Here is a 26,549-nt window from a genome sequence, read left to right as displayed (position 1 = left end):
CATTTGGAAATCTCTTCTGGGGAACAGTGGGACCATGTCTGAGTTTTCCTGTAAAGTCCAGTTCCTCTCCTGAACACTGTCAGTTCAGGACTTGGTCTCATGCCAAATACTGGAAACTTCGTCCTACCTTAGATATCCTCATGCTTCCTCTTGTCCCACTCAGAAACCTGCATGGGCAGACAGTAGGAAGGGGGAGGGTGGTCAGAACAGCTTTGTATAATGCTGGCCAAGAGCTGAGATGTTCTTCATGGTCCTTTTTTGCCTTGGGGTAGCTGCAACAATCAGTGTGTGGAAACTGAGGTATTTGCATGTCAGCTTTTAGAGCTGGTTTACTTTGTGATTTGGGGAAGAGGTCAGCTTTCGGATCTGATATAACCCAGCTGTTGCCACTAGAAAGTGTGACACTACGGTGTAAGTTAGTATGCAAGATTACACAAAGGAGTTGTGAATGAGTTCAGGCTTCTGTTGGAATAAGAAAGGGTTGGATGCAAAGGTTTAGATATGTGCTGCTTTAGGCTGCAGCTTGGCAGTTGAGTTCTTTGTGCAGTGGAACCACGTGCTGTGGAATTGCTGAACAAGTCTGCCATCATTCTACTGGAAATGCAAAATCTGTTTTAAAATGTATTTCTAATTGATACTTTTTTTTGAGAAGAATTGGAGTAATAGCCTGGAGTTTATCTCCCCAGGTGGTTATGCCAGAGTCACACATAGCCAGATAGGCTTCTTATGGGTTAAGCTTTGCCACTGCGTATCAGTACTTGATGTCTGTAGGGCTAAGAACCAAAATTTATTCTCTGGCCTATTTCTGTGGTTTCACCCCTGCTGATCCTGCTGATGAAGACTTAGCAAATGGGAGAAGGATCTTCTCAGCAAGTGTGGAAGTGGCAAAGGGAGCTGGTGTCCGAGGCCCATGTGTGTCTGTCTGGAGGGTCACGTGGAAGGTCTTAGCTGGCTTGCCCATCAGGGCCATGATTTGGAATGTTCTGTGAGTTGAAGAAATTCCCAGTCTGATTGGTCAGTATGGCTGTTTCTTTCCTGCCCTACAAAAATATGGGAAATGAAGAATGTGTGAATGCACAGTTAATTTCAATGAATCCCTGCAATGTTCCTAGGTCTGGTAATTTGCTTTATTATAGTCAGGCCTTAGACAGGGCTGACTTGAACAGGAGCCTGGAGCTGAACTGGCAGCAGGAACCCTGCTTCATCGTGAGCTGCCAAAAGTCTGAGCAGCACCCTGCCCCATACCAGGGCACTGTGCTGCTCTCACAGGACCTGGGACACAGTCCAGGAGCCACTTGTCCACAGTGTTGTTTCCACGTAGTAAATAGCAGCTTTCTGGGAAGGTTTGTGTAGGGGCTCCCTCTCAGAGCTGAGTGATACTCTGACTTGGGCAGTAGAGTGCTGACTGCCCACAGTTCTCAGAATAATCCTGTGCTGGCATGTCCTGGCTCCTTGAGACCCAAACCAAACACAGATAATGCTCTGTGACAACGATCTTCAACAGGTTGATGTCCTTGCTGTTGAGCAATGCAGAAATGGAGGGTGTAGTAAGATTGCGGTTAACATCTTCCTGTCCCTTCAGACAGTGGGTTTAGCAGCCAACACAGGTTGCTCCATGGCAGCTGAGCTGGTAAAGGGGAAGTTTGGGTCATCTTCATCCAAGCTGTCAGGAGTTGCTGCTGCTTTGCTGCCCAACAGGAGCATTGACTCGACTGCTTTTTTAACCTTGATGATTCAATCCCAAGTATGGGAGTTGTATTAGATTATTTGGTTTCATATGATCTGGTCCATGTTAGGATTCAAAGAAATGCAAAAACCTTTGGAAACCTCTTTGAAAAGAGAAGTAAAATAAGGACGTATAGCAACACACTGAAAGAATTGTGTCTGCACTGCATGGGCACACACATTCTGCTGGGACCAGCCAGAGCCCTTACCCCTGCTGTGGGAACTGACAAGATAGGTGCCCAGGGATTCCTATGACAAGTTTAATATTTTGTCTCCACTACTTACTCTTGTCTACCTCATGCACAAGCATATCAAACTCTTCTTTGTTAGAACTCTTGTCTTTCAGTAGACCATTTCAGCCATTAACTGATACATTCTTTCTGTTGCCACACCTTGGTGATTTCATGGCGCCTCTGTAGCTGTTGATCTAGCATCTTCAACATGCATGTGTTTGTTGCTCCCTCTGTAATGCCTGTGTCTCAGAGGTGTTTTAGGGTGCATTGGTTATTCCTGCCCTGGTGTGCCTTGGGCTAGGGAAGGAACCAGCCTCCTCTCCCCTTTCCATCATATGGATGCTCTCTTCCCACTGATAGGATGTTATTTGCGGTGTCTTTGGAGTTCACATTTTCTCTGGAGTTTGCTGATGATCTTGTATGGGAGCAGAAAACATGGGCAGCAAGGCCAGGCTGATATACTTCAGCTTCTCCTCAGATGTCTCCTGGGGAAGCAGCACCAGGAGCAGGCCTAAGCTGTGCTGGTGTCACGAGCAGGGATGACTCTTGCATTGATACAAGGTCAGGCAGCTCCCACTGTTGGAATCCTTCCTCTTCATTATTTCAGGTAGTAGTAGTTTTTGGTTGGATAGAAAATCCCACAGTGTGGGTCACAGGTGTTTGGTTATTGGGTCAAAGGTATAAATAATATAAATGTTCATTTTTAATTGGATAGTTAACCTTTAAAAGACCTTGTAAATAGCTAGATACACCTCCAATTTCTTGCTTTTAGCCTGTTAGCTGGAAGTGCTGAAGAACTCTCTGTACTATAGATAAGATTTAATAAACAACCGAGTCCGAACAAGAAAATTCATCTCTCGAGTTTCAATCCCATCTCTGAGTGAAGGCAGAAGAAAAAAGAATCCAGCGACTAATATGTGGTGCCACTAATAAGGTGATGTTGCTGTCATCCCACCTTCTCAGCAAAAATTTGGAAGCCCTGCTGTAGTAGAAGTTGCAGCATCATAAACCAGGTGTGGGTCAGTTGGCTCTGGGGTGAGCATGGGCCAGGCAGGCAGCAGCGCTGGCTCTGGCCACAGGCCACACCCGGGTCACTGCAAAGGTGGAGAACTTCTCTGTGGTGCTGTGACACCTTGTGGGAACCAGGAGGGGACTCCTGGTGCTTTTGTGTGGGATAATCAGTTTGTATGCAGGGCTGGCGCACACATTCTTTTTCCTGGAAGCTTGGAGGGAGAAGGAGTTAATGGGGACAAGGGCAAGGGAAGAAGATAGCTGGATCTGAGTTGGGGCTACTGGCTGATATTTTTGCAACAGTCTTCTGTTACCCAGGGTGAGACCGCGGGGATTAGCTGGGCAGACTCTCAGGCTCCTTCCGGGCTGAGGGCCCGCCTGCCCTCTGCACACCAGTAGAGCTGTTTTACACAGACTTTCAAAATCAGTACACTCGGGGAATTTTTATTGAGAGATTTTATAGTGCTTATTTCTCTAGCAGCGAAATGTGTTTGCCCCTAGTTATTTACCCTAGTAAAAGGGTAAACAGCAAGATTGCTGCTTCCTGAGAGTGCAGTGGTGCTAAATTCCTCATGCACATTGCTGTAGTGCCTGCATCCCAGAGCCCGCTGGATCACACCTGCCTCTTCTAAGTGTTGGTGCGTCAGGTCCTTGTCACTGCTCAAAGACTGGGAGCTTCACCATGACCTGCCCCTTATATCAAGCAATGGATCTGTACCCAGGTCTGTAGTGTGGTTATCCGGTGTGATCTCTGTGTGATTAGAAATAAATCCTTTGCTTGAGAAGAAATTATTCCCTGTGAGGGTGGTGAGGCCCTGGCACAGGGTGCTCAGAGAAGCTGTGGCTGCCCCTCGACCTATGGAAGTGCCCAAGACCAGGGTGGGTGGAACTTGGAGCAGCCTGGAATAGTTGGAGGTGTCCCTGCCCGTGGCAGGGAGTGGAATGAGATGGTCTTCAAAGTCTCTTCTCACCCAAACTGTTCTGGGATTCTGTGAGTCTGGCTTGGCTGTTGGTGAGGATGGAGAAGGGGCTGCAGGCAGTGCTGCTTGCCCAGGTTGCTGTTGTATAGATGAACTGTCATTAGCAGCACCTGTGGGGGAATTTTGCAAAAAAAAAAAAAAAAAAGCTACTGTATGTATCTTCCCCTCCTCTGGGCAGGTGTATCTGATGAAAGTGTGGAATGCTGTGCTTGACCAAGTCTGGTCTTTTGCTGTGGTTGCAGTGCTGGAGAGCTGGGCTTCCATGGGAAGTTGCCTGGGCGTGAGCAGCTGGACCACCTGTTTTAAAATATTGTTCAATATGGGCAGATGTACTCCAAACTTTCAGCTTTCTGGGAACAAAACAATCTTCTTAAAGTGTGTTGCTTCATACGGTACCCTGGTCTGCTCCTTTCCTGACAGATTGCCAGTGTTTGTCCCCTGAATGCTGATGATGGGACTGTTCTGTATTCAGAGCGGTGCCACCTAAAGTTTGATCAAAAAGATCCATTTTATTTATGATTTTAGAGTAAATGTTGGAAGGTAAAAAGAGATTCTTAATGGTGGTGCTCTCTTTTGAGTGAATGAATGAGAAATGGTCTCTTACTTGAGGCTTTCAGATAAGCTTCTGTGCAAAAGCACAAAGAGAGAAAGCTGTGCTTTATTTTAGCATTATCCTTGCTTTTTAAATCAGTATTGGTACTGAGAATTTGCTTTTTCTTGCAACTAACCAGATAAACCATTCCTGCTCCTGAGAGAGCCTCTGTTTCTCATAGTTCTGGTGCAACAAAAACTCAATTATAAATTCTTAAAAGGTCACCAGTTGCTGAGGTAGATTTGTGCCTTCTGCTTTGTCTGTGTCATAAAGGGTGGCATAGTTTGTTTCAGGTTTTTTGTTGTTTTGGTTTTTTTTAATATAAATATGAATTGTAGAAATCTTGTGCTTTTTCATTTCTTTCAGTTTACATAGGGTTTGGGTTTTTTTTGTTTTTACTCCATATGCAAATTTGTTGCAGTAATTCTAGTGTCTGAAGAGATCATTGTTAATGCTTTTTAAACAGTTGGTGTCTTTGGGTTTTATCTCAGTGTATTTTGTGACTGCTGTTCAGAGACATTGCTTCTGAGATACTGTATATAGAAAATCCTTTGTTATCCATTACTTTTCATAGACCAGTGTTTTTCTGTCTTGGAAGAGCTGAGGCTTCAGTGTTCCAGCACAGAGTGAGCCCATGTGTCAGAATTAGTCCCCTAGGACAGGATTGGAAAGCACCTATTTATTCTTTAATAGCTTTCTATTAACTCAGGATATACAGATATTTAGGAAACCTGGTGTTTTGAAGCTGGAATTTCAAACCTCTTTTGCAAGCTAGAGTTCTGTGGCAGAAATTGGGGTAGATTTATAGACCTTTCTGGTGAATACCAGTGAAAAGAGATGGAAGGGAAGCATCTGCCCCAGAGAGCTGTTGCCTGGAGGTGTCTGGATGGGGAGAAGTGGCCTGTGGGCACAAGTGACCTGCTGGTGACTGTATGATGGAACTGTGTAAGTGGTTCTGCAGGTGAGAGTGAGTTAGGGATGGAACTTGCTGGTAACAGCTGGCACCCTGTGGTTCATATGAACTATGACAGCCCAAGAAGGTTAATTAATATTTATTAATGACAATGGCTTGCTTTTGTGTCAGACTTTCTGCCAACTCACAGTTGTCTGGCATATTAAGACTGTAAATGCTTCTGTAGGAGTTTAGTTACTTCCCCAGCAATGCTTTTCAGCTGAAGCTGAGATCTGCTGTCTCAGGGATAGAGTGTTAGAAGGGTTGAAGTCTGCTACCAAACAAAAAAATCTGGAATAAAAGATAGTCCACAGTAAAAAAGGAAATAAACAGGTTTTATCATCAGCAGATTTCGCTATATAATGTTTTTCCAGAGCTCAGCAGCTGGGTCTGACTGGTAGGTAGCCCCTGCATGAAGCTGGTGATGAATGGGATCTTAGGGAAGGGAATTTGTTGTTTTGTCATTTCAGGAGTTAAGGGGCTCTGAGGCTGCCACAAGCTGAGGACTGATAACCAGTGAATCCTTTCTGTCCATCTGTGTTCACTGCATTGGCTATCTGGAAGTGTAGGAAAACATGGGAACTGCTTTGCTGCTGGCAGGGGACTGCAGAGCACAGCTGCTGGTAGCATGGGGCCAGACTGCCGCCGAAGGGCTTCCAAGAGCAGGTGACAAAAATCCCTACAGCATCACTGTGGCTTTCTGGCCTTGACAGTTTTGGAGTGAAAACGTGTGCTTCCAGCTCTGGAATCTGCAGTGCAGTTTGCCCTGTAAGCAGTGATGTGCTGGTGGTTTCTAACCTGCCATGCTGTGAGCTCCCTGCACCCTGTGGGCAGTCATGAACTGCTGGGGAAGGCTGTAAAATGTTTCCATTAAATTCACTTTGCTGACTTCTATGCCTGGTGGCTGGAATGCAGCTAAGTCAGACCCAGGAGGCTGAAAGGCATTAAGAAAAAGCCTTAAACCAATACTTAAACACCTCTTTGCTGGAGCATCACAGTTTGCCTTAAAAACGCAAAAGATAGACAAGAATAGTTGATAATATGGGGTTGTGCCCATGATACTCTGGCTGCTGGGGGGTTCCTAAAGAGTTGTGATTCTCTTTCTCTAGGAGCAGCTGCTGTTGTGCATCTGAGCATAGATGGTCTTGTTTTGAACACTCAGAGTTGTTAATTGCCTGAGTTTTATTCCAGGGAAGGTTTCCCATCTCACTAAGGGCAAGAGCGAGTGCTTGTTTGCTTGCTGGGGCTGTTGGCCTGGTTTGCTGCATTGGAAGTCTGTGTCAAACATCATCAGCTGGCTGTTCCTGGAGTTAGTCATTGAATTTTAGGATGGTTTGGGTTGAAGGGATCTTAAAGCCCATCTCATTCAACCCTTGCCATGGCCAGGGACACTGTCCATTACACCAGGTTGCTCCAAGCTGTGTTCAGCCTGGCCTTGGACTCTTCAGGGATAGGGCAGCCACAGCTTCTCTGGGCACCCTGTGTCAGGGTCTCACCAGCCTCATGGCAAAACATGCCTACCTCATGTCCAGGCTAACCAACCCTTCACTCTGCTAGTTTAAAACCCATGCAGGTAAAGATGACACTCCTTGTCAGGAAATTGAACCTAATGCAAGGTAATGGGAAGGGACCTTGTCCAGCCTGACAGGTGGGACTGGGGGGAGCCTCTGAGCTGTGAGAGCTGGATCTGGGACCTTCCTGTGGGCAGAGCCATGGCTGGAGCACCTACCTGTGCTGCAGGATTGGTACTGTGTGTCAGCCCAGAGAGCTGGGGGGTGCCTGTGGTTTCTTTCCCCTTTAGATATTAACCAGGCAGATTAAGAAGTGAGCTATTAGGAAAGCACTCAAAAAAGATTCTCTTGACAGAACAAACCCCATATGTTCCTGGCAAAAGTGGTTTACAGCAAAGAGAAATTTTGATGTTGAGTATTTTCCGTTAAAAGTACTATTAACTGCTAAATAGTGACAGTGTGCTTGCTTTAATTGCCCAAGAGTATATTTTAATTGTAGTTTTCTCTTTAAACCACTTGTTAAAGTGCTGGAAGTGTATTTGTTGACTTTGTGCATGTACCATGCAAATGTCACATGTGTTTTGAAGGAGTGGATGACAATAGCATGAATGCATTTACCCATTTAGCTTTCTCTTTCATAGGCAATTTCTGTAGGTTGTGCTTACCAGCTATTAATGAGAATGATGGGAGCTAGTATTTTTCAAGTACTCAATCAGTGCTCAGTAATTGTTAATGTTGAAACTGGTAGCACTTAGAGAGGGCAGGAGGGGTCTGGCCTGGACCTGGCATGGGCTGGCACATACTTGTTGGTCTCTCCCATTAAGTGATGGTTTCTGCCGTGCCTCCTTCTTTTCCTCCAGAGAACCATCTTTAATTTGAAGGTGGGGGTTATTTTGCACTGAGAAGGAAAAGGCAGTTGCTGTACTCAGTGCTGGAAGATCAAAGGTTTTTACTGGAGAGAGATGCTTTGCAGATCCTCTGCATGTTGTAAATGAAAGGAATGTAACACAGATGTCTCAATTTCTCTTGTAAGCCATTGAGAAGTGGCAGGATTTGATCCCCAGTGCTCTACAGCCCTTTCACGGGAAAACAGCAGCAAGTCTCAGTTCAGGATGGCAGCTTTGTTTTAGTGAATAATTTGGCAAAACTGTGTGCTGTCAGGTGAGGCATGAGGTGTGTTGATGTTCTGCTAACCTAGATTTGGGAGACCCTGACAGTAAGCAGTCAGGGTGTTAATAAATGGTGAAATGAGGGGAAAATATGTAATGGAACTGATTTCCTGCTGGCCTAAAGAGAGCAGCTTTTAGCTTGCAGCTTCTGCTGTGCACTGGGATGCAGCTCTGTGGAGCAGCAGGATGCAGTGCTGAACTTCCCCTGGCTGAGGTCCCTGACCCATGGCAACAGCCCAAGCCATTCTCTGTTTCCATGTGTTGGGCTCCTGCCTGTGCCCAGCTCTGCCTTGTCTGTGGGAAGGGCTGTTCCCAGGGGTAGTTCCTTCCCATTTACATTTTGCTGACAAGTTTGTGTAAAGAAAATGAAAGAGTAAGGAACTCTTCTCGTTTTGGTTGTTTTTTTTTTTCTGTTTCTATCAGAGTTGCAAACCTCAAAACTGTTTGAAATTTATTTCCCATACTTTGATGGGAAGATCCCTTCCCAGTGTAATGTCATTGCAGCAAGACCCCAGTCCTATGGTCAGGGCCTGTTAATAGTGCTGCAAGATAAATACGAAGTATTAAAAAGCACTAAAAAGGCAGGAGGAGTTCCTGTGCTCTGGAAATAAAGGGTTTCTGTGTCCTTTGGGTGAGCAAAACCCTTTGGGGGAGCTGGGTGGTAGAAGGCCACCAGAGCTTTCTACAGAAGTTTCACCTTCTGACTGTGATCCATCTGCTGGAGCCAAGTTCTGCAGAGGCTTGGGTTGGTCCTGTCTGGGAACGCTGGGCTTTTACTCATCTGGAGCCACACAGTAAAGGAAAACCACAAATCCCTCAGCTTCCTGCTCTGCAGGTAGCGTGATTACAGTTCCTTGTTTCTGTACTTTCACTTTCTGCAGTGTTCGCTTGCATTAGGAATGGCTGTTTTAAGGTCTTTATTTAGAATATTATTTCTTTTTAGGTCTCTTCTCTCTTCACTGACATAATGCAGGAACTTTGTCTAGAGTTGAATCAGCTCATGTTCCAAAGTGAGTCTGTTGTTTGTTGCTGCAGAAGTGTCTTGCTGCAGATCCCTTGACTGTTTGGAGTCAGAGTAGTGTCCATCTGTGCATTTCTTCCTTCAGGAAGAAGTTGAATTGTTGTCGCACTTCAGTATTATCTTCACTAACAAGAAAGTGAAGATTTCTGCCACATAAGTAAATATCCACAACACTGTTGAGAGCAGCCAGCTGTTGGAGGAGCTCCAGCAATCTGCCAAACTCCTGAAGGCAGCAGCCCTGTGCCCAAATCCCTGCTTGACTCCAGCCTTCAGTAGAGCCCTGAAAAGGGTTTGGTATCTGCTGCCTTCACTCTTTTCAGCACAGCAGCAGAGCAGCAGCTCATTCCTGGCATTCTGTGTGTTTTGTCACTCGAATGACAATGTTGGGCAAGAGTGCCATCAACATGTGTCTTTCTGAAGAGGATTTGATACTGCCAAGCTATTAAAGCTGCAAATGCTGTTGGAAACATTAGTCGTTAGACAGTGCCTGAGATGTATCAGCAGTGGGAATCAGGGGTTCCTTCCTGTGCTTGTCCTGCTACAGGGTATTGCTAATTCATACTGAATGCTTCACAAGACAGTACAAAGCCAGAATTTTTATGAGTGCACAAGATTTTTTTTTTTTTGTAAGAAAAACATCAACCCAAAAGCTGGTGTTCACAGAGCTGCGGTGTGACATTTAACAAAGCCTCTGAGTGTTCATTAAGTTATTTTGGTGTTGAGAAATAACTGACCTATGGGTATTCCTGCTGGATTTCAGCATGAGGAAAGGTTTGAACAAAGTAATGAAAGTGAACCAAAGTTCATTTAGGTAAGCTTTTTTTAGATTTATTATTATTATTATTATTATTATTATTATTATTATTATTATTATTATTATTATTCCTTGCTATGTGAATTTTCCTTCATTTTTCCCTCTCCAGTTCCTTGGAAAGCAGAGTAATTCAAGTGCTGGGAGATGAGCTGTAACATGGCAGCAAGGCACTCCTGGCCATAGTGTAGGTATGATGGGTTGTGTACATCCCTTGTGGCCTCGAGAATCTGCTCTCCTGCAGACAGGGAGTGGATCCAGTGGGAACACCCAGACCTGTTGTGTTCTCATGGCAAGATCTGTGCTGCTGCTGTGCTGGACAGAGTGATGGAAATTCAACAAATTCAGGTTGTGTCTCAAATGCAAGTGTCAGGGCAGGTCCTGTGTGACAATGGGAGAAAGTAGGTGGTGACAGAGCACCGGCCATAGGTGACAGGTTGTGTCTCTTCTGGCAGCCTGCACAAAGCTGAGCTGCTTTCTTGGGTTTGTGTTGTTAATTTGACTTTGAGTGGGTGGAGGCAGGTGAGCTCTTGCCAGCCTGGCATGATGGGATCTGGTGCTCACAAGGCAATGAAAGGATGGGATACAACAGGCAAAGTGAAACCCAACAACAGTCATTAAATATAGAGATACCATGGCTGACTGAGGAGGGCCTTGAGCTGGAAGTGGTTGGAGGTTGAAAGAATATCTGAAGGAAGGATGCTGTGGGTTTGTTATCACTCTTTTCATTGATATCTCAGTGGTGTGATGGAGGGCAAGATGTTGTGCTTGATGGACCACTGCAGCTGTTCTTATGTTCTTTGTCTTTGGATCTAGCCCTTACCCCTGGAATTAGAACATCTTTTTCTGAAATCCAGACTGGAGAAATAAATACAGAAATAGATCAGATAGATCTATCTACAGATACTATTTCTAAAGCTTAGCACAAAATTGCCTAGGATTTAGTGTCTAAAAGTTCTCCACCTGAGTGCTTTCAAAGACAACTAAAAGCTTTATATGCTCTGTAGACTTGCAGTTTAATTTCTTGTTTAAGCAACTCTACGCACCTCCATTATAATTCAGCAGAACTAAGCAAAAATGTCCGTTGGAGCCACGTGTTCCAAGGTGTTCTTAAGATTCAGATCAAAAGCTTTCCCAGTGTAACAGTGCAGAAAAAAGAACCTTGCAGCTGAAACCAGGTTTTCAGAAGGGCTCAGTGCTCTCTGAGGTTGTGAAGATATTGATCAGATGATCAGGAGGACAGCACATGTGGGCCCTCAGAAGCAAGAGACCAGTTCACATGAAGCAGATCCAGACTTGAAAAAATGTTTTGGTGTATTTTTAGTTATGCATAGATTTCAGGCTGGTAGTATTTGGTAAAAGCCCCTATGTATTACAGAGTTTTGGATCCAGACATGAAGATCTGCTATGCTTGCACTGCACAAAGGATTATCTCTTGTGGAAATAGTGGTCAAGTGGAAAAGAAGCCGAGTGCTGGGGTCAGAGCATTATCCCTCCCCAGAAAAGTCTGAAGCCTGTTAGAAGCCTATTCCAGTCTAAGTCTCCTAACTATAGTGCAGGTTGTTTCCAACATTTTGTTTGTGCAAGTTAGTGCAGCTTGATAATTTTCACATACATGCACTTTCTCGGCTTATTCTTTTTAGTTATTTAACTCTGTGGTGACAGGCAACATGTAACTATTCTTATTCCCCTGCCTCTGGAGGATTTCTTATTCTATGATTCTGTGACTGAAGGATTCGGTCTGGTGGCTGGATCCAAGTTGTTTATTGGAGCCAGTGGGATGCAGGCAGTGGTTGGCCACTTTGCTGGCCTGAGGTATCTAGAGGGATGATGGAAATGTGCTTGTTGCTTTATCCAAAGAAACTAAATCCTTTCCATTGACCTTAAGCAAAGGCTTTTTTTCCTTGCTTTTAGTCTGAGTACAGGTTCCTAAAATTAAAAAGTAATCAAATCAACCAAACCCCCTCCCCAGTCCTCCTTCCTGTGGTATATTTTATAATTGTTGCTGTGCTGTTTTATAATGAAAAAGTACCTGGCATGGTCCTTTGCATAATTTGTTATTGTTGTTTACCAGGAGAGGCTCCAGGTGCTGTACAATAAATTTCTCAGGGCAGTGTCACCCTTTGTTTTTGACAGCTGCTCTGTGACAGGCTCAGCTTTGCAGGGTCATGCCATGTGCCTCAGGCACAGGTTGTGTTGTGCCTCAGGCATAGGTTCCAGGAATATTTTGGGTGAAGCAAAGTGCTTCTGTGAGAGCAGACACAGACTCCTGGTCTGGAAGCACCTGCTGTGTGGACAATTGAGCCCTCCAGGTTCTCTCCAGCAGTGTTTCACCAGGCTTGGCAGTGGGCTGTGACTGAGAGCCATGTGTTAAATGCTGCTCTCCATCTAGAAAGTGCCTGAACCCCAGTTTGGGCTGGAAGCTGCAGTCTGACCCACGTGCTGCAGTCTCCTCTGAGTAGGGAGTTTTAACCCTATTTATACAAAAGGTGCTTCCATGCAGAGTAGCATCAGGGATAATATTAAAGGCTACCAGTGGGTTTTTTATTTGGATAGTCCAGCGACTTCATTCTCAGGCTTTGCTTCTGAGAGTTTCCAGTCTGAGGGAACTAATCTTAATCTGATTGCATTTTCTTGCCCTTTAAGATTAACCTACTTTACCAGGCATCGTGGTGGAGGTATTTATAGATGCTGGAAGTGCTGTTGGATGTAGCCTGTATCCTGCACTGCCAGTCACGGAGGAGGGTGTCTGCTGGTGCAGCTGTGAGCCATCTCCCAGCCCCAGATCATGCAAATATCTCACTAAAATCTTGTCTAGTACAATTGCTTTACCGTGGAGCGTGTTCATGAAGGCAGTGGCCAGTAATCCTTCCCGAGTCCTGGCTTCTCTAGGCTTGGGTGTTTATACTCCCTAGTTGGAAGCACACTTGGGGCTGTGGGTGAATTATGGCTAAATCCTCTTTCTAATTAGGTGACTCCTAAAAATGAGCATACTTAGCTTACTCCAGAAGTACAAAATCATAATTTTTTTTTTGAGTGCTGACTCTCGTGTTATACGAAATCGAAGGTTTCATTGAAGGACTGAAAACATCAGTAACAGATACACTGAAAATATTTGTACCCTTTGAAGCGAATTTCTGCAGTTGCAGCTCTTAAAACTAGTAACTCAAACCCCAGGCCTCTTCTTTCATCTGGAGTCCTCAAACAGAGCTGCATGATACACTGAAGTTCTTTGGGTTTTGTTTCAAAATTTGGCTAGATTTTTCTTGAAAAATAGTTTGAGTGTAAGACTGGAAACCTACTTAAGTCTCAAATTAGCTGTGCTGGTGTTGGAGTAGATCCATGAGCAAGAGTGGAAAGGAAGGAAATATAAGTGCAGGATGGTAGGTCAGAAGGGTCTGTGGGCAGGCAGAGCTGTGCTAGCAGCAGTAGGAATAACCAGCTGGAAATCCTGGGAGCATTCAGGATGTCAGCAGCTGTGGGACTGCAGCTCTGAACACAGGTAAATATTCTCTGCTGTCTCCACATCAAAGCAGGCATTTTGTTAGCAGACAAGATACAGCAGTTTGGTTATTCAGAGCTGTTGGAAGAGCAGAGATCTGTGTCGTTTTTGTTTTTGGTTTTTTTTCTGTCTCATGTTAGAGCTTGCACTAGCTCTTCTTGGAATTACCTTGGAAAAAATCAGAACTGATAGTTCTGATTATTCAGTTTCTATCTATCCTCTTTTTGTTGATGTGTTTTAATATTACAAGGGAGAGGTAGAAAGATGGCACAGTTCATTACAGATCCTGTATGACTTTCCTTCCTGCTGTTTGCTGTCACAGCTTGTATTTCTGTGGTTGTATCTCTTTTTTTTTTTTTTTCTCCTGGTTACAGTGAGGAAAGAGAATGCAGATTTATTCCTGTTGTATCATCGCTCCACAAACAGAGAGTGACTTCAGCATCTGACCAGAGAGAATATTTACCTGAGCACTGTGACTCACTCGAACACTGTGATCTGTGCTCAGGCTGTGGCAGCAAGAGGTTGATCCTGCAGAGTTGAACTGAGTGGCAAACATTTTGGCAAGGATCAGTTTGTACCCTTGCAAGATAGAAACTTTGGAAAAAAATCCCTTAAACTACTGCTGTTTTGAAAATCTTACTGCTTGAAAAGGGAGCATTTTGTTTTGTGTAACCTGAACATGGTAAACAGTTCTCTTGAGATGTGGCATACAGGAATGGTGGTGAGGAAATTCTAGGAAGAAGTTAGAATTGCTTTGTCCAACAAGAGGTGACTCAGAGGCTTGAAGAAATGGCCAAGGGTATCCTGTGCCAGCCACAATGTGTCCAGCAGGACCAGGAGAGTGGCAATCCCTCTGTGCTGGGCTCTGCCGTGGCACCTTGAATCTCTCATGACAAGACAAACTTTGAGTGGCTGAAGCATGTCCATGGAAGGGAAAAGAGCTGGAGAAGGGTCTGGAGCACCAGGAGCATCTGAGGGAGCTGGGAAAGGGGCTCAGCCTGGAGAAAAGGAGGCTCAGGGGGAGCTCCTGGTTCTGCACAACTCCTTGACAGAAGGTGGGGGGGGGGGGGGGGGGGTCAGACTCTGCTCTCAGGGAACAGGGACAGGAGAGGGAACAGCCTCAAGCTGTGCTGAGAGGTTTAGATTGGATATTAGGAACAACTTCTTCAGCTGTCAAGTATTGGAAGGCTCTGCCCAGGGATGTGGTGGAGTCCAATCCATGGAAGTGTCAAAAACGTGGATGTGGTGCTTGGGGGCATGGTCTGATGATGAACGAGGTGGTGGTGCTGGGTGGTGATGGTTGGACTTGGTGGTCGTAGAGGTCTTTCCAACCTTAACCATTCTGTAAAACACAGATGTCCTAGGTGAAGTAAAAATAGTAGTACACAATCTAACTCTGGAGGAGTACTTCTGGCCTGCATGTGACCTGCTAGACAGCTGTTTCTTGTTGTGTGAGGGCTGGTTGGCTGTGGTGGTAGTGAAGGGGCCTCACAGTGATGAGAACTTAACTGCAGAGCCAAGTGCTTGGATAAATTTTGGTGATGGATAGCAGCACATAAATAATCGTGTCCTTGGCCTAGCACCCATTCACCAGTGCAGCAAGGAACAAGGGCTGCTGTGAGCCTGAATTTTTCTGGGGCTGTTGTGTAGGTGCTTTTCCCAGTGTCTTTTGGCTGTGATCTATGCAATGCCAAGGGACGTGCATTTGGGGACACAGGACATCACTTCTGGACCTTGGTTTCATGCACAGGCCTGGTGGTAGAATGATGACATCCTTTTAAAAATTGTTTTGAGGACACCACCCTCACTACCCCTTAAGGGCTGGGATGATTTGCAATAAAGATTGCTATCCTTATGGATAGATTAAGTTATTTACAGCCAGACAGATATTTTTGGCTTTTTTCTTCTTGGAGAGCAGCCTAACATAGGATACAATCCTGTTTAGATTCCCCCAAAACATAAGGTAGTATTTTCCACTTCTGCTCAGCCAAAGTCCAGGCCATCCTGCTTTCAGATATGGTCTGGACTTGTTAAAGCCATTAACATGTAGCTGAACAAATGCAGTAGTCACAACTAGGAAAACCGTAAGTCAAGAAACTTCATAATTTTAGGTCTGGTGTTGAGATTACCCTAATTTGTGAAAAAGTGATCTATTCTGGAGTTAGTTTTGGTTTCTTCCAAATAATTCTCTCTCCCATAATCTTTACTGTAGAAGTTCTCATAGAAGTAGATGTTATAATGGTCGATGATCAGAATTATGTGTTAAGTTAGCAGAACCTTTAAAAGACAAATTATATAGAATGAATATTTCTGCAGCACATTTTCAGACATTTTTGGTCACACAGCCTGGGTGGTGACAGGCATTAGTGAATTCTAGAAGCACCATAACCCTCACACCTCTTTGTTGTAGTGAGGCAGGGTGGTCTGTAATGAAGCTGTGCGTAGCAAAATCACAGCAAAACTGCATCTAAAGGGGCACTTTTACCTCCAGTTAGAATGATGTGTCTCCAAGGAATAGAGACATGGAGTCAAAAGTCTTTTTTTTTTTAGGATGAAACTCAAGGTTTGGAGTCCACAGCTGAAGCTATGGAAGGCTACTGGGGAACACAGTTTGCTTTGGCTCTCCTCAGACTTTGCTTCATTTGAATCTGTTGTTTCACTTACAGTAGGTTTCCATGTGATCTGTGCTGGATGGAAATTCCTGGCATTTCTCAGGATGTTAGCTTTTCCCAGTTGCATTCCTAGGTCATCAGCTGAGCTGAAACAAACCATCCTGTTTGCTTCCCAGGGGCAGCCTAAGCTTCTGTATTTGTGGGATTTGTAGAAAATCCAGCTTCAGATGGTAGATTGACATAATTGAAACTATCCTTAGAAACCTACTGGGGTAGAAATCAATAGACCAGTATCTGAGTTACAAAGTGTTCTGTCCCTGAGTAAAAATGGGAAGAAACTTGCTGTATAAAGTTTACAAATAGTAAGACCAGGAGCAGGCTGTGAGGAGATTTTCTGATGAGGGTTTGTAGTTAATTGTGTTAATTTTAATCTTGGGCCACTTCAAATCCCATGTTCTCCTCAGATGTATAAACACTGCTGTGAGAAGGGGAAGATCTTACAAAACGATGTAACCATCCTTGACAGAGTGTCAGGTGTGTGAATGGAACGGACTCAAAGGGTAATGGAAACAATCCCTGGACCCCGTCTGAGGGCAGATGTGTGCTGCCAGGATGGTCTGGTGAGTGAGGGCAGACGTGTGGCCATTCTCCCTGGGTTCCTGCCCAGCACCACCCCTGTGCCTGTGCAGCCCTGGGGGGAGCCGATGATCAGGGAGGTTTCAGGGATAAGCATCACATCCTCTGGACCCTTTGCAGTGGAGCGCTCAGTCTGGTTTTGCTCTGTGAGAGGGGGAGATGCCCTCAGAAGAGGTATGGGAGGTCAGTCAGGCAATGGCATGGTGTTGTGCCAGGTTGTGCACTCGCACAAAGCCCTCTGGTTGCTGCAGACCTGCCCTCAGCTGTGCCCTTTGCTCAAGGGACAAGCACGAGGTACAAAGTGCTCTGCTGAGAGTCCTTAGTGTCAGCTTGAAGTGGGTGATTACAGTGGGAGTGCTGAGGCACCAGCTGCACAGGGAAGCTGTGGCTGTCTCAAAGTTATGTTGGACAGGGCTTTGATCATCCTGACCTAGTGGAAGGTGTCCCTGCCCATGGTAGGGCTTGGACTGAGTTAATCCGTAAGGAGCTTTCTGACCCAAAGGCATCACCCAGGCAGTGGGAAGCTGGCGGGGAATTCAGTTGTGGGCTCCTGAGAAGGTGGGGGGAGAAGAGGCTTCATTTCAGGTGTTTTGGTGTGGGGGAATGCAGGTTTCCTGTGGCCAAATGGGAACAAGACAGGGGCTTCTGTACCCCAGTGGGAGGGCTGGGGAGGGAAAACTGCCTTTGTAGTCCTGATCCTACTGTTGCTTGAGCAGGTCATCTCACCTTCCGTGGAAAACACAGCAGTGGCTGGTGCACTGACCAGGACTCCTCCCACACTATTATTTATTTATTTTGTGTTTCCCCCTGCTTCCTTAGTTGGCTGCAGAGCTTTCCCTCACCTGGTCACTCCTCAGACACTCTCTACTTGGCAGAAGGAGCACACAGATATCCATCCTCCCTCAAGCCTGGTTATCTCCATTTGCTGCTAGCCTGAGGAGGGTCAGGAGCCCCCACAGCCATCCTATGCTTGGAGTGTCACATAAGACATCCCAAGGTGTCCTTTCCCCCTTCAGTGCCATCCCCCCAGGTCTGGTGCTGTGCCTAGGCTGTGTGTTGCTGGTCAGGCCTCTCTGCCCCATGGGTGTACATGGAGGATGCTCAGCCCTGGGGTTGGAGGTGCTGTGGTTGCTGGAGCCCTAGCAGGTGATCCAGGTGCTCCAGCTGTCACAGGAGGTGCTGTGGATGCCTTGCTTTGGCAACTGCCTTGGAATGAGCTGGGGAGGACCTTGGTATAAGAGCTGACTCTGTGTTACCATCCCCATGTCCTTAACACAGGCTATGATTTGCAAATGTTGTAAAATGTAAAATCTTTTTCTTACAGTATGCCATTTTTTTTTCTGTTTATTTCCAGATGCTCTCAATATTTTGTGCTGACAAAAAGTTTACTTTATGTTCGTTGTCTCCCAGGTAAACGCAAAGCGCTGAAGTTAAATTTTGCAAATCCACCTTTCAAGTCCACAGCAAGATTTACTCTAAATACTTCTGGAGTTCCTTTCCAAAATCCACACATGTGAGTATAAAGCCAACGGCACAACTCGTGGAACAACTTTGAAATGAATTAGCCAACACCCAGTGTTAGTTACATGCAATTTGATTAGTCCAGTTATTTGTAGGTTATTTGAATCTCTCAGTTTGAGTCACTGTAAAAGACTTTTTTCCAGAATTTAAAAACGGTTAAATTGGGATCTTCTTGGTTTACACTGGAGCTAATGCCTTCCAGAATTGATTGAATTGAGTATTGTAGCTGATAATGCTAAATACGCTTATGATTACTGTCTAGACTTGATTCACTGTTGTTTTCCTATCTCTTTATTCAGTTTATTACTTTTTGTTAGAATTTATTGTTTCTGTGTTACTTGTGAAAGACATAACTGTGCTAAAATGGTTTTCAGCACTAAAACAGACAAAGGCTGAGGACTGTCACTTTAGCAACAGGAAGTTGTTAGGGGAGTTATGCAGCGATTAGGTCTCAGTGAAGTTTAGCCCCAGGATATCCCTGTCCAAAGTCTGAGAGCAAGTGTGACACAAAGCTGTTCCTGACTCTAGTAAATACCAGGGTACATGAGCACCAAAAAAGATCAGCTTTGTATCCTCAGATCCACCAATCTAGCTGGACAGTGCTGCCCTGCTGCCAGTTCCTGTGGCAGATGCAGCAATCATGCAAAAGATGTCCCACATTTTTCTTCTCTAAGGTCTCAGGAGTTTTGTCAGTGTCAAGTCTCAGTACTGCACCTGCAGCCTCCCTGCTGCCTGGGCTCTCTGGGGTGTCCCTGTCACAGGCTGCTCCTGCTTGGCTCTGCATGTCACTGCCTCTGTCCTGGAGCTCAGTGCTTTCTGCTTCCCCAGGACATACCTGCTGGGCTCTGTTCCTGGGAGTTTCTTTATGCTAGGGATTTTCAAACAGGCTTTTATCAAATTAGGAACGTGTTTCTGATGAGTTACTGATGGTAATTACAATATAGAGAAATTTGATCGAGTGCTTTAGATGATTCTTAAAATCTTGAGTGATCTGTCCAGCAAGTCCTCCTCTTTCCTTCTCTCTGCTCTCTGAAATGGAATGTTCTTATTGGTTATAGAGCTCACATTTAGATACTCACTTATTGTGTCTCATCACATCATCAAACTCTTGTAAAGATTTTCTGCAGAACGCCTTCTGGGTTCTTCTGGGGCTCTTTCATTTCTCTGACCTTGTTAGTCCACTAAATAAAGGACTTAGTCTCAGCTAGTGAGTCCCCACCATCAGCCATCTATAGGAATTTGACTTTCCTGTGTTTATCTGTGCGGATTTCTGTCTTGGATTCACTGGAAGTCACAGTGGTTCCTGTCTAGCACAGAAGAGCTTTCATTGTTAGTCTGTGACATCTGAAGTTTCATGTTTGTGCAAGTGGTTGTCAACACCATCCAAGACCGGTGCTGCTCTTTCTCTGTGGAGTTGCAGTTGTTGGCAGGGGTTTGATCCTGGGCTGGTTAATGGGTTAATGGTGTTACTAGGTCTGAGAGCTTGCAGGTGTTTTGGGTTGGATATGATAGGTGTTCAAGTGCCAGAATTGATGATGTATCTGTGCTAAAGCTTTCTTGGGAGGCTGCAAGCTGTAATGGCCATTTCTGTTTGAAAGAGATGGATGCTGTTAGCTTGGTTGCTTTCTCTGTGGTGAGGCTGGCTGAGCTTGGATGCAGCAAATTGTCCTCGTGTCCTTTCTATGTCCGCAGCAGATGCTGCTCCTCAAAAGCAGTGTTGACATCTTCTGATTGCATGCTTCTGTCAAGTGTTTGTCTCACAGCTGATGTATCTCTGTCTCCTGCCTGCTTCCCTGTGATGCTGGAGTGACTTTTTCCTCAGTAGGCTAGAAACCTTTTCTAGAGTTTGGATTTGAGCTGGATATTTCAGAGCTCCTTGCCCAGACGTGTTCCTGACGCAGAGTGTGTTTCTGTTCACCAAGCCACTTCTCAGCCTGGTGGAGTCCAACAGCCTGGGTGTCCTCCTGAAATGAGCACTGGCTCCACACTGCTGGGGATTGTCCTGGACAGGCCCTGTTGGTCCAGATGGGTGGATCTGAAGATACAGAGAGGTCAATTTCTCACATGAAATTTGGGGTTCTCTGGTTTGGATCCACCGATCCAGGGGTGTCCTGTTGCTTCTGCCTGAGATGGTGTGTTGAGCAGCAGAAAGCAAGGCAGGGATTTGGAAGGAAGGTCCATTCTGGTTCTGTGACTGCATGTGGTGGAGGAGGTGTGTCTTGTTTGGTTCAGCTGGAACTGCTGCCAGTGAATCCGCTTGAGAAGCGCAAAGAGATTTTTTCATCTAGGCATGATATGTTTCCTGCCTGAACATAATTTTACATGTGACCTGTACAGGGCAAGGCAGAATAGAGCCTGAATTACAGATAGTAGTTGGGGAATATAATTCATACTTGAAAGGATGCAGTCTAGAGAAGAGGTAATAGTTCTACTGATGGCTGATGCCTGGTCAGAGTCAGTGAGGCTGTGTGATTACCATGCTGTGCAGGCTGGGGAGCAGTCGAGGCTGTGGAGACCTGCCAGGTTAGCCCATGGCTCTTGTGAGTTCAGGCTGACTTTGTCACTTAGACCAGATTAACAGCTGCTAACTTTGTTTTCCCTGCAGCAGACATTGCAGAGGCTGGAGGACACAAGCCATGGTTAGGGTGAGCTCTTCAAATTCCAACCCATTATACCAACTGGAAAGCATCCCACCTTTTACCTCATCTGTCCTGTGTCCAAGTAGGATTTAGGTCACAAACAAAATTAGATTACTTCGTTATCTATGTGGAAGCTTTACAGAGCTGCTTGCCTTTGCTAAAAGGAGATTCAGATCACACTAACAGGAGTGATGTGGTGAGGTGTGACTGTGGCTGTGCATGGCAGGATTTCTGGCTGGGCTGTGCTGCCCATTGCTCTTGAAACCAAGGTGGAAACCATTTGGCTGTAGATGAGATTTTTGGTTTTCTGGAAAGCTTTGTATTCTTGTGCAGTGATACTTGGATGTTGACTTAGAGGATTTAGATCGACCTGCTAGGAAATGGGCAAGCACAGAGAATGTTGCTTGGCATTTGGTTGACAGCATGCTGCTTCTTGAGTGTTCTGCTGGCTGGGAAGTCTCTTGACTCTCAGAGTTGCCACCTTTTCAGAACCTGATTACCAGAGCATTGCAGCTGCACCTGGAAAGGTGACAAAATGAACTAATCTCTCTTAATGTGCAAACTTTGTTTGACGTGTCTGGTGTCCAGTTGAACTCCACAGTCTCTGTATAGCTCCTAAGTGTCCTCATGGATTTATTGGGACTTAAGCTTTCCAGAGCTGCCCTGCATGGAGCTTTTCCTTGTGACACCTGGGAGAATCTTTCCAGAGAGCTGCCCCCAATAATGTGCTGGATGTTCTGCTGAACTGTCAGGGCTGTATTCTTCAAAAGCCAGTGGAGGTACAGTTGCATATTAGTCTCTGCTGCTTCCTTTTTTTCTGTACTGTTATTCCTGGAAAAGTGGGGGGTTTTTTGTTTGGTTGGTTTTTTGGTGGTTTTTTTTTTTTTTGTTTGTTTGTTTATTTGTTTTGGTTTTTGTTTTGTTTTTTTTTTTTTGGCTGTTCCAAAGCCTCTCTACAGTGTCTGTTGCTCTTTTAATCTCCACTTAGGCTTTCCTATACCCTTCTGGCATGTGGGGTCAGGCTCTGTAGCTGGTGGAGTTCTATAGGAAGTAACCTGAGAGAGTTCCTGCCATTTTTAAAAAACACCCCTAAACCCCAAAGGGGAATATCCTTAGCTGGCATGTTCCCTGCTACTGGTGAATTTTCCTGTAAATATTTCTGTCTCTTCCTCATTTCTGTAATTGTCCCTTCACATCTTTATTGTTACTGATTTCTGTTACCTTTCTGCTGTGTGATACCTTCCTGTGGCAGGGAGTGCTGCCTGGAAGCCTTGGAGGCAGAATTCAAGAGTCAAAGGTACCAAGAACTTGGATTTTTTTTTTTCCTGTGACTGAATCTGTCCTGTTTCCTGAAAGTTGCAGAATTCTGGATGTAATCACTTGTATTTTCAAGTCAGCACAAGTAAAATGCAACCTCCAAGGCTTCAGCAGGGACATCTCAGTGTTTGTGAGAGCCTTTGGTAACCAGGCTTTCAATTTTCATACAAACATCATCAGTGCTGGAACAATGTTTCTTCTGTAATTTTTTGAAAATGCATATATTTTGCCTTGTATTTAACCTTCCCCTTCCTTCCAAGAGTTTGCAAGTTCATTTGGCCAGTGATCTCTGCATGACAGAGATTATGTGGTCTGTAACAGGCTCGAGTATCTCTGGTTTCAAGTAGGTCACTGCTTCAGAGAAGGTGTTGCCAGAGTCAGTGTGAGATTTTCACTGAATGTACTGCTTTAAGGTCTGTTTGTTTGGGTTTTTTTTAGCTTTCTAAGTTTTGGTGTTCCTTAAGTGCAAATCCTCTCTGCACATGAGCTTTTTGCTGTCTGCAGCTTCCAAGTTAAACTTGTCTAGCAGCTTCCACATCCCTTGGAGCTTCACTGCCCTGTTAGGACTGTTCTGTTCTTTCTGAAGGGTTTGATATCCCAGCATTCAGCTTCTGACTTTAGGCCTTCTATGTCTGGAACCAAAGTTTGGACCTTGTCTATCTCTGTTCAGCTAATTCACATTAATTTTTCAAGGGTGCTGAGCACCTTGTAGCCTTCCTGCCACACTACAGGGACCTGGGCTTCTCAGAACTTCTGGAAACTAGTGAGCCACCCTTGGGTGTCTAAATCAAGTCCAGCCTGATATGTAATGACCTGACTCCCGTGGGTTCCAAGTGTTTCACGGGTGCTGAGTGATTGAGCTGTGCAATTATAAATTGTTGCACAAATTTCTACATTCCCCATCCTGTGGATGGGAAACTGGGATATGCTGTCTTCTGGAAGAGGCAGAAGTCAGGCCAGAAGCTTGTGATAGAGAGTTCAACAGGGATCTCTGATCTGTGATCCACAGGTAGCACTGTGTTACCTCTCCCATCTAGGCATGGTTGGAAGCTGCTGTCCTGCTTCTTGTGCACACATGGTCAGAGCTGCTCATTTGGGGGCAGAATTTGGACCTTGCAGCCTTGATCCTCTTGGTTTGATGCATAACAGGATCCCTGCCCAGGGCTTGGGGTAGGCCTGTGCCCTCGATGGTGGGAAGAGCAGGGTGGGTGAGAGGATGGTGATGGTGGCAAATCACCTTCCAGAGCACTGAGACCTGACCTGTCTTGCCCAGACAGCTGGGTACTGGGGTGGCAGAGGAGCTGTGGTGACAGAGCCATTGGGTTATCCAAGGTGGGAGAGGTTGGAGGCTGTCCCCGAGGGCCCTCATGGCAACACAGCCATCCTTGGCCATTGAGCTGGGACACAGATGTCTCACACACCAAGGCATGAATGTCCTGCAGTTCCTAATTCAAGGTGCACTGGCTGATGCTTGGACTGCCTCCTCAGGGCTGTTTTCCATGACATGTTGGGCAAAAGAAGGTGGGATGTGGTAGTGGCAGAGCTGTGTTACCTGTAAAGGTATTTTTAATAGTGTTGTCTTCACTTTTCCAGGGACACTTAAGGTGGTGTCTGGGGTAAGTCACTCAAGAGTAGTGGTTTTGAGTTGGCTACCAGATTTTTTCTGCTGAGTTGAAGGGTGTGTAAATGTGAAGCATTCTGGGTCAGTGGGAATAAGAAAGGTAGCACGATGAGCTGAAAATGTTCATTTTCAAATTGAACTTGACTTCATTCAACATGAAATCTCTGTCAGTGCAGTCTGCCGGGACATAGAGTGTCTGCACAGAAGTGCAATGCTGGGGATGTTTCCCTTGGGTAGGAGTTTCCTCTAGACTTCCCTTCTCATGCCTGGCTTTTGGTGAGCTGTGTTGCCTCTCCTTCATCCAGTGACATGGCTCTGTGGGTGACCTGTGGTTGTCCCTTCCCTGGGACACATACAAGGCACCATTGTTGACGCCATCCATATTTATGTCAAAAGCCCAGTGTCTGCAGCCTGTGCAGGAACAAGTTGCTCATTTGGGGGTACCTGTCATGCTCCAGAGCCTGAAGGAGAGCTGGGGGTGACCATTTTTCTTGCTTAGTCATCTTGGTTCTAAAAGCACAGGTTTATAAACCTGAATGCAAGGTCCATGCTTTGAAAATGCCTTCTGTAGTCTGCTGAGAAAGACGATTTAGGGAAGTCTGTCATCCTGGCCATGAAGAATTGGAGTTTCCCCCATTCTACTTACTGTGCATGAGATGAGGGATGGTGCTGCCTTTCTTTGAAAGCAGTTCAGGGCTTCAAGCTGTGGAGGATTTGGTGTGGTTTAAGAATTTTGGGTTTCTGTAATTCCTCTGGTTGTTCCAAGGTAGCACTGGCTCTGGCAGGAGCAGAGCTGTCCCATCAGTGTGCAGTAGACCCCAGGAACTCCTGAGCTGCAGTCCTCTTCACACATCTAGGAGACACATCCTGGCACAGCTGCATAACTCACACCAAGATGTAACTGCTGCAGTGCTTATTTCAAAGCAGGGAAAGTAGGTCGAGTAGTTTCTGAGTTGGTATCAGCTCTTGCTTCATGCTGTTTTGATACCAGAAGCAAAATTTTCTTCCCTTCTTTCCTTACCTTTAATTTGAGGTGCTGCATCCACCTGCAAGGATCTCTGTGTACGTGTTGTAGGAAGACTGGCTGTCAGTCTTGGTGTGTGGAGACTTTCAAAGCCTTCAGGACACCAAAATGCTTCAGTCGTCTCTGGAGGGCTCATGAGAAAGTGGGAGACCACAGATGTATTCATGTTGTACTTTTCCATAAATAGCACCTGGATCTGTTGTATTCTCAGAGTATTTTAAGACTGGTGTGTGTTTGTCCCTTTACCATTTCATCTGGAAAATTCTGTAAGCTGTTCTCACTTCATACTTTGTAGAGAAGGTGAGGTGTGATGCCATCTCCGAGCATTCAGATTATCTGATTGAGTATTCACCAGTAACTTTTTATGGTTAAGGCAAGATCTAGAATTCTGTTTGACAGTCAGAAGCTGCTAAAATTTGTCCCTTTCTCCCTCCTGCCGTGAGCAGTCCTTGGGACTTGAGCTTTTTGATCAAAATGATCCCAAGCCACCTGTGTGTTTCATGCATCCCAAAGTGTTCCAGGGGATGCTCTGAGCTGAGTGCACTGCTGCTGTCCTGCCCAGGAGGGAGCACTGGGCATCGCTGTGTCGGAGCTCAAGAGTCTGTAGGGCAGGCTCTGAAAACCCATCAGATGGAAATGATTGCCATTAAAATTTTTCCAGGGAGCAGGAGATGCTTTTGCTCATGTTTCTAAACCACCTGAGAGCATGGGATGCCCTCTTGGCTTTCTGTAGTTCCGTTCTTCTAGCTCCATGAATCTACTTTATGAGCTTTTATTTTTTTATTTTTGATCCAAGGTCAGTGGGGCCATAGTTGTCCCATCCTCACATCCTATATGTCTTAGGGACTGGTGTCCTGGCACATGGGTGGAGTCCTCAGGCTAAAGAGAGCCCAATATTCCCATGTTTCCCCCCTCTTCCTTGGGCAAGTGCAATAACTGCTGGCTTCCTATGCAGAACATGCTGGTGTTTGGAGAGGAAGATAGGATGAATTGGAATGTTGCATGTAACATCTGAGTACATGTGTATAAATATATTTGTGTATGCACCAATTTTTGGGATAAATATCTTGTTCAATAATTATTTGCAAGTAGCAAAGTAGAACATGGCTTATGCATTGGGCTGAGCTTGGTGCCTGTGTGTCTCTGCTGTGTTGAGCAGCTGGTGGAGCTGGGCTCTGACCCTGAGGGGCTGCCAGTGTCACTGTTAATCTGAGAGGGTCAGGCATGGACCACCACAGTTCATATCTGATTGGACTCCAACCCTTTGACTCCAAATGGAAAATCACACTGCTGCAGGAAACCCCTATAAACCAGCACGTGGAATAAATTCTGCTCATTGCTACTCTGTGTACTTGGGATCCCACATTTCATCAGAGCAGGATAGGCACATCCTTTGTCTCTTCAGACTTCCATCACCACCTCGTAGTAAAATGTTTTTTGTTTTCCCCTGGCTATGGAAAAGTGATTCAACTCTTCTGCTTGGTGGGTTCAAACTGAAGGAATCAGTCATTGCTTTTATCTTCTGTACACATCAAGGAATGGAGAATAGAGAGAAGGGCCTTCAGATTCAGAGACTGCATCGACCCCATTGGTCTCTGTTGACAACTTCTGTCCTCATTCTTTGCACAAATGAGTGACTTCCAACGTGTGCCGTGGAGGATGTTGGGTCTGA

General features: G+C 45.4%; 1 protein-coding gene across 1 annotated transcript in view; it reads left to right on the top strand.

Moving 5' to 3' along the window:
* MAP2K4 (mitogen-activated protein kinase kinase 4) overlaps positions 1-26,549 on the top strand; it is a 67,093-nt gene that overhangs the window by 8,107 nt on the left and 32,437 nt on the right. The window contains exon 2 of the mRNA XM_062506056.1: positions 18,166-18,268. Within this exon, the coding sequence (XP_062362040.1) occupies positions 18,166-18,268 (103 nt within the window). The remainder of the gene's footprint in view (positions 1-18,165; positions 18,269-26,549) is intronic.

Source organism: Cinclus cinclus, chromosome 20 (assembly GCF_963662255.1).
Source record: "Cinclus cinclus chromosome 20, bCinCin1.1, whole genome shotgun sequence".
NCBI classification, from domain to species: domain Eukaryota; kingdom Metazoa; phylum Chordata; class Aves; order Passeriformes; family Cinclidae; genus Cinclus; species Cinclus cinclus.
Note: the sequence above shows the minus strand (reverse complement) of the source record. Positions and strands in the feature narration are given on the sequence as shown.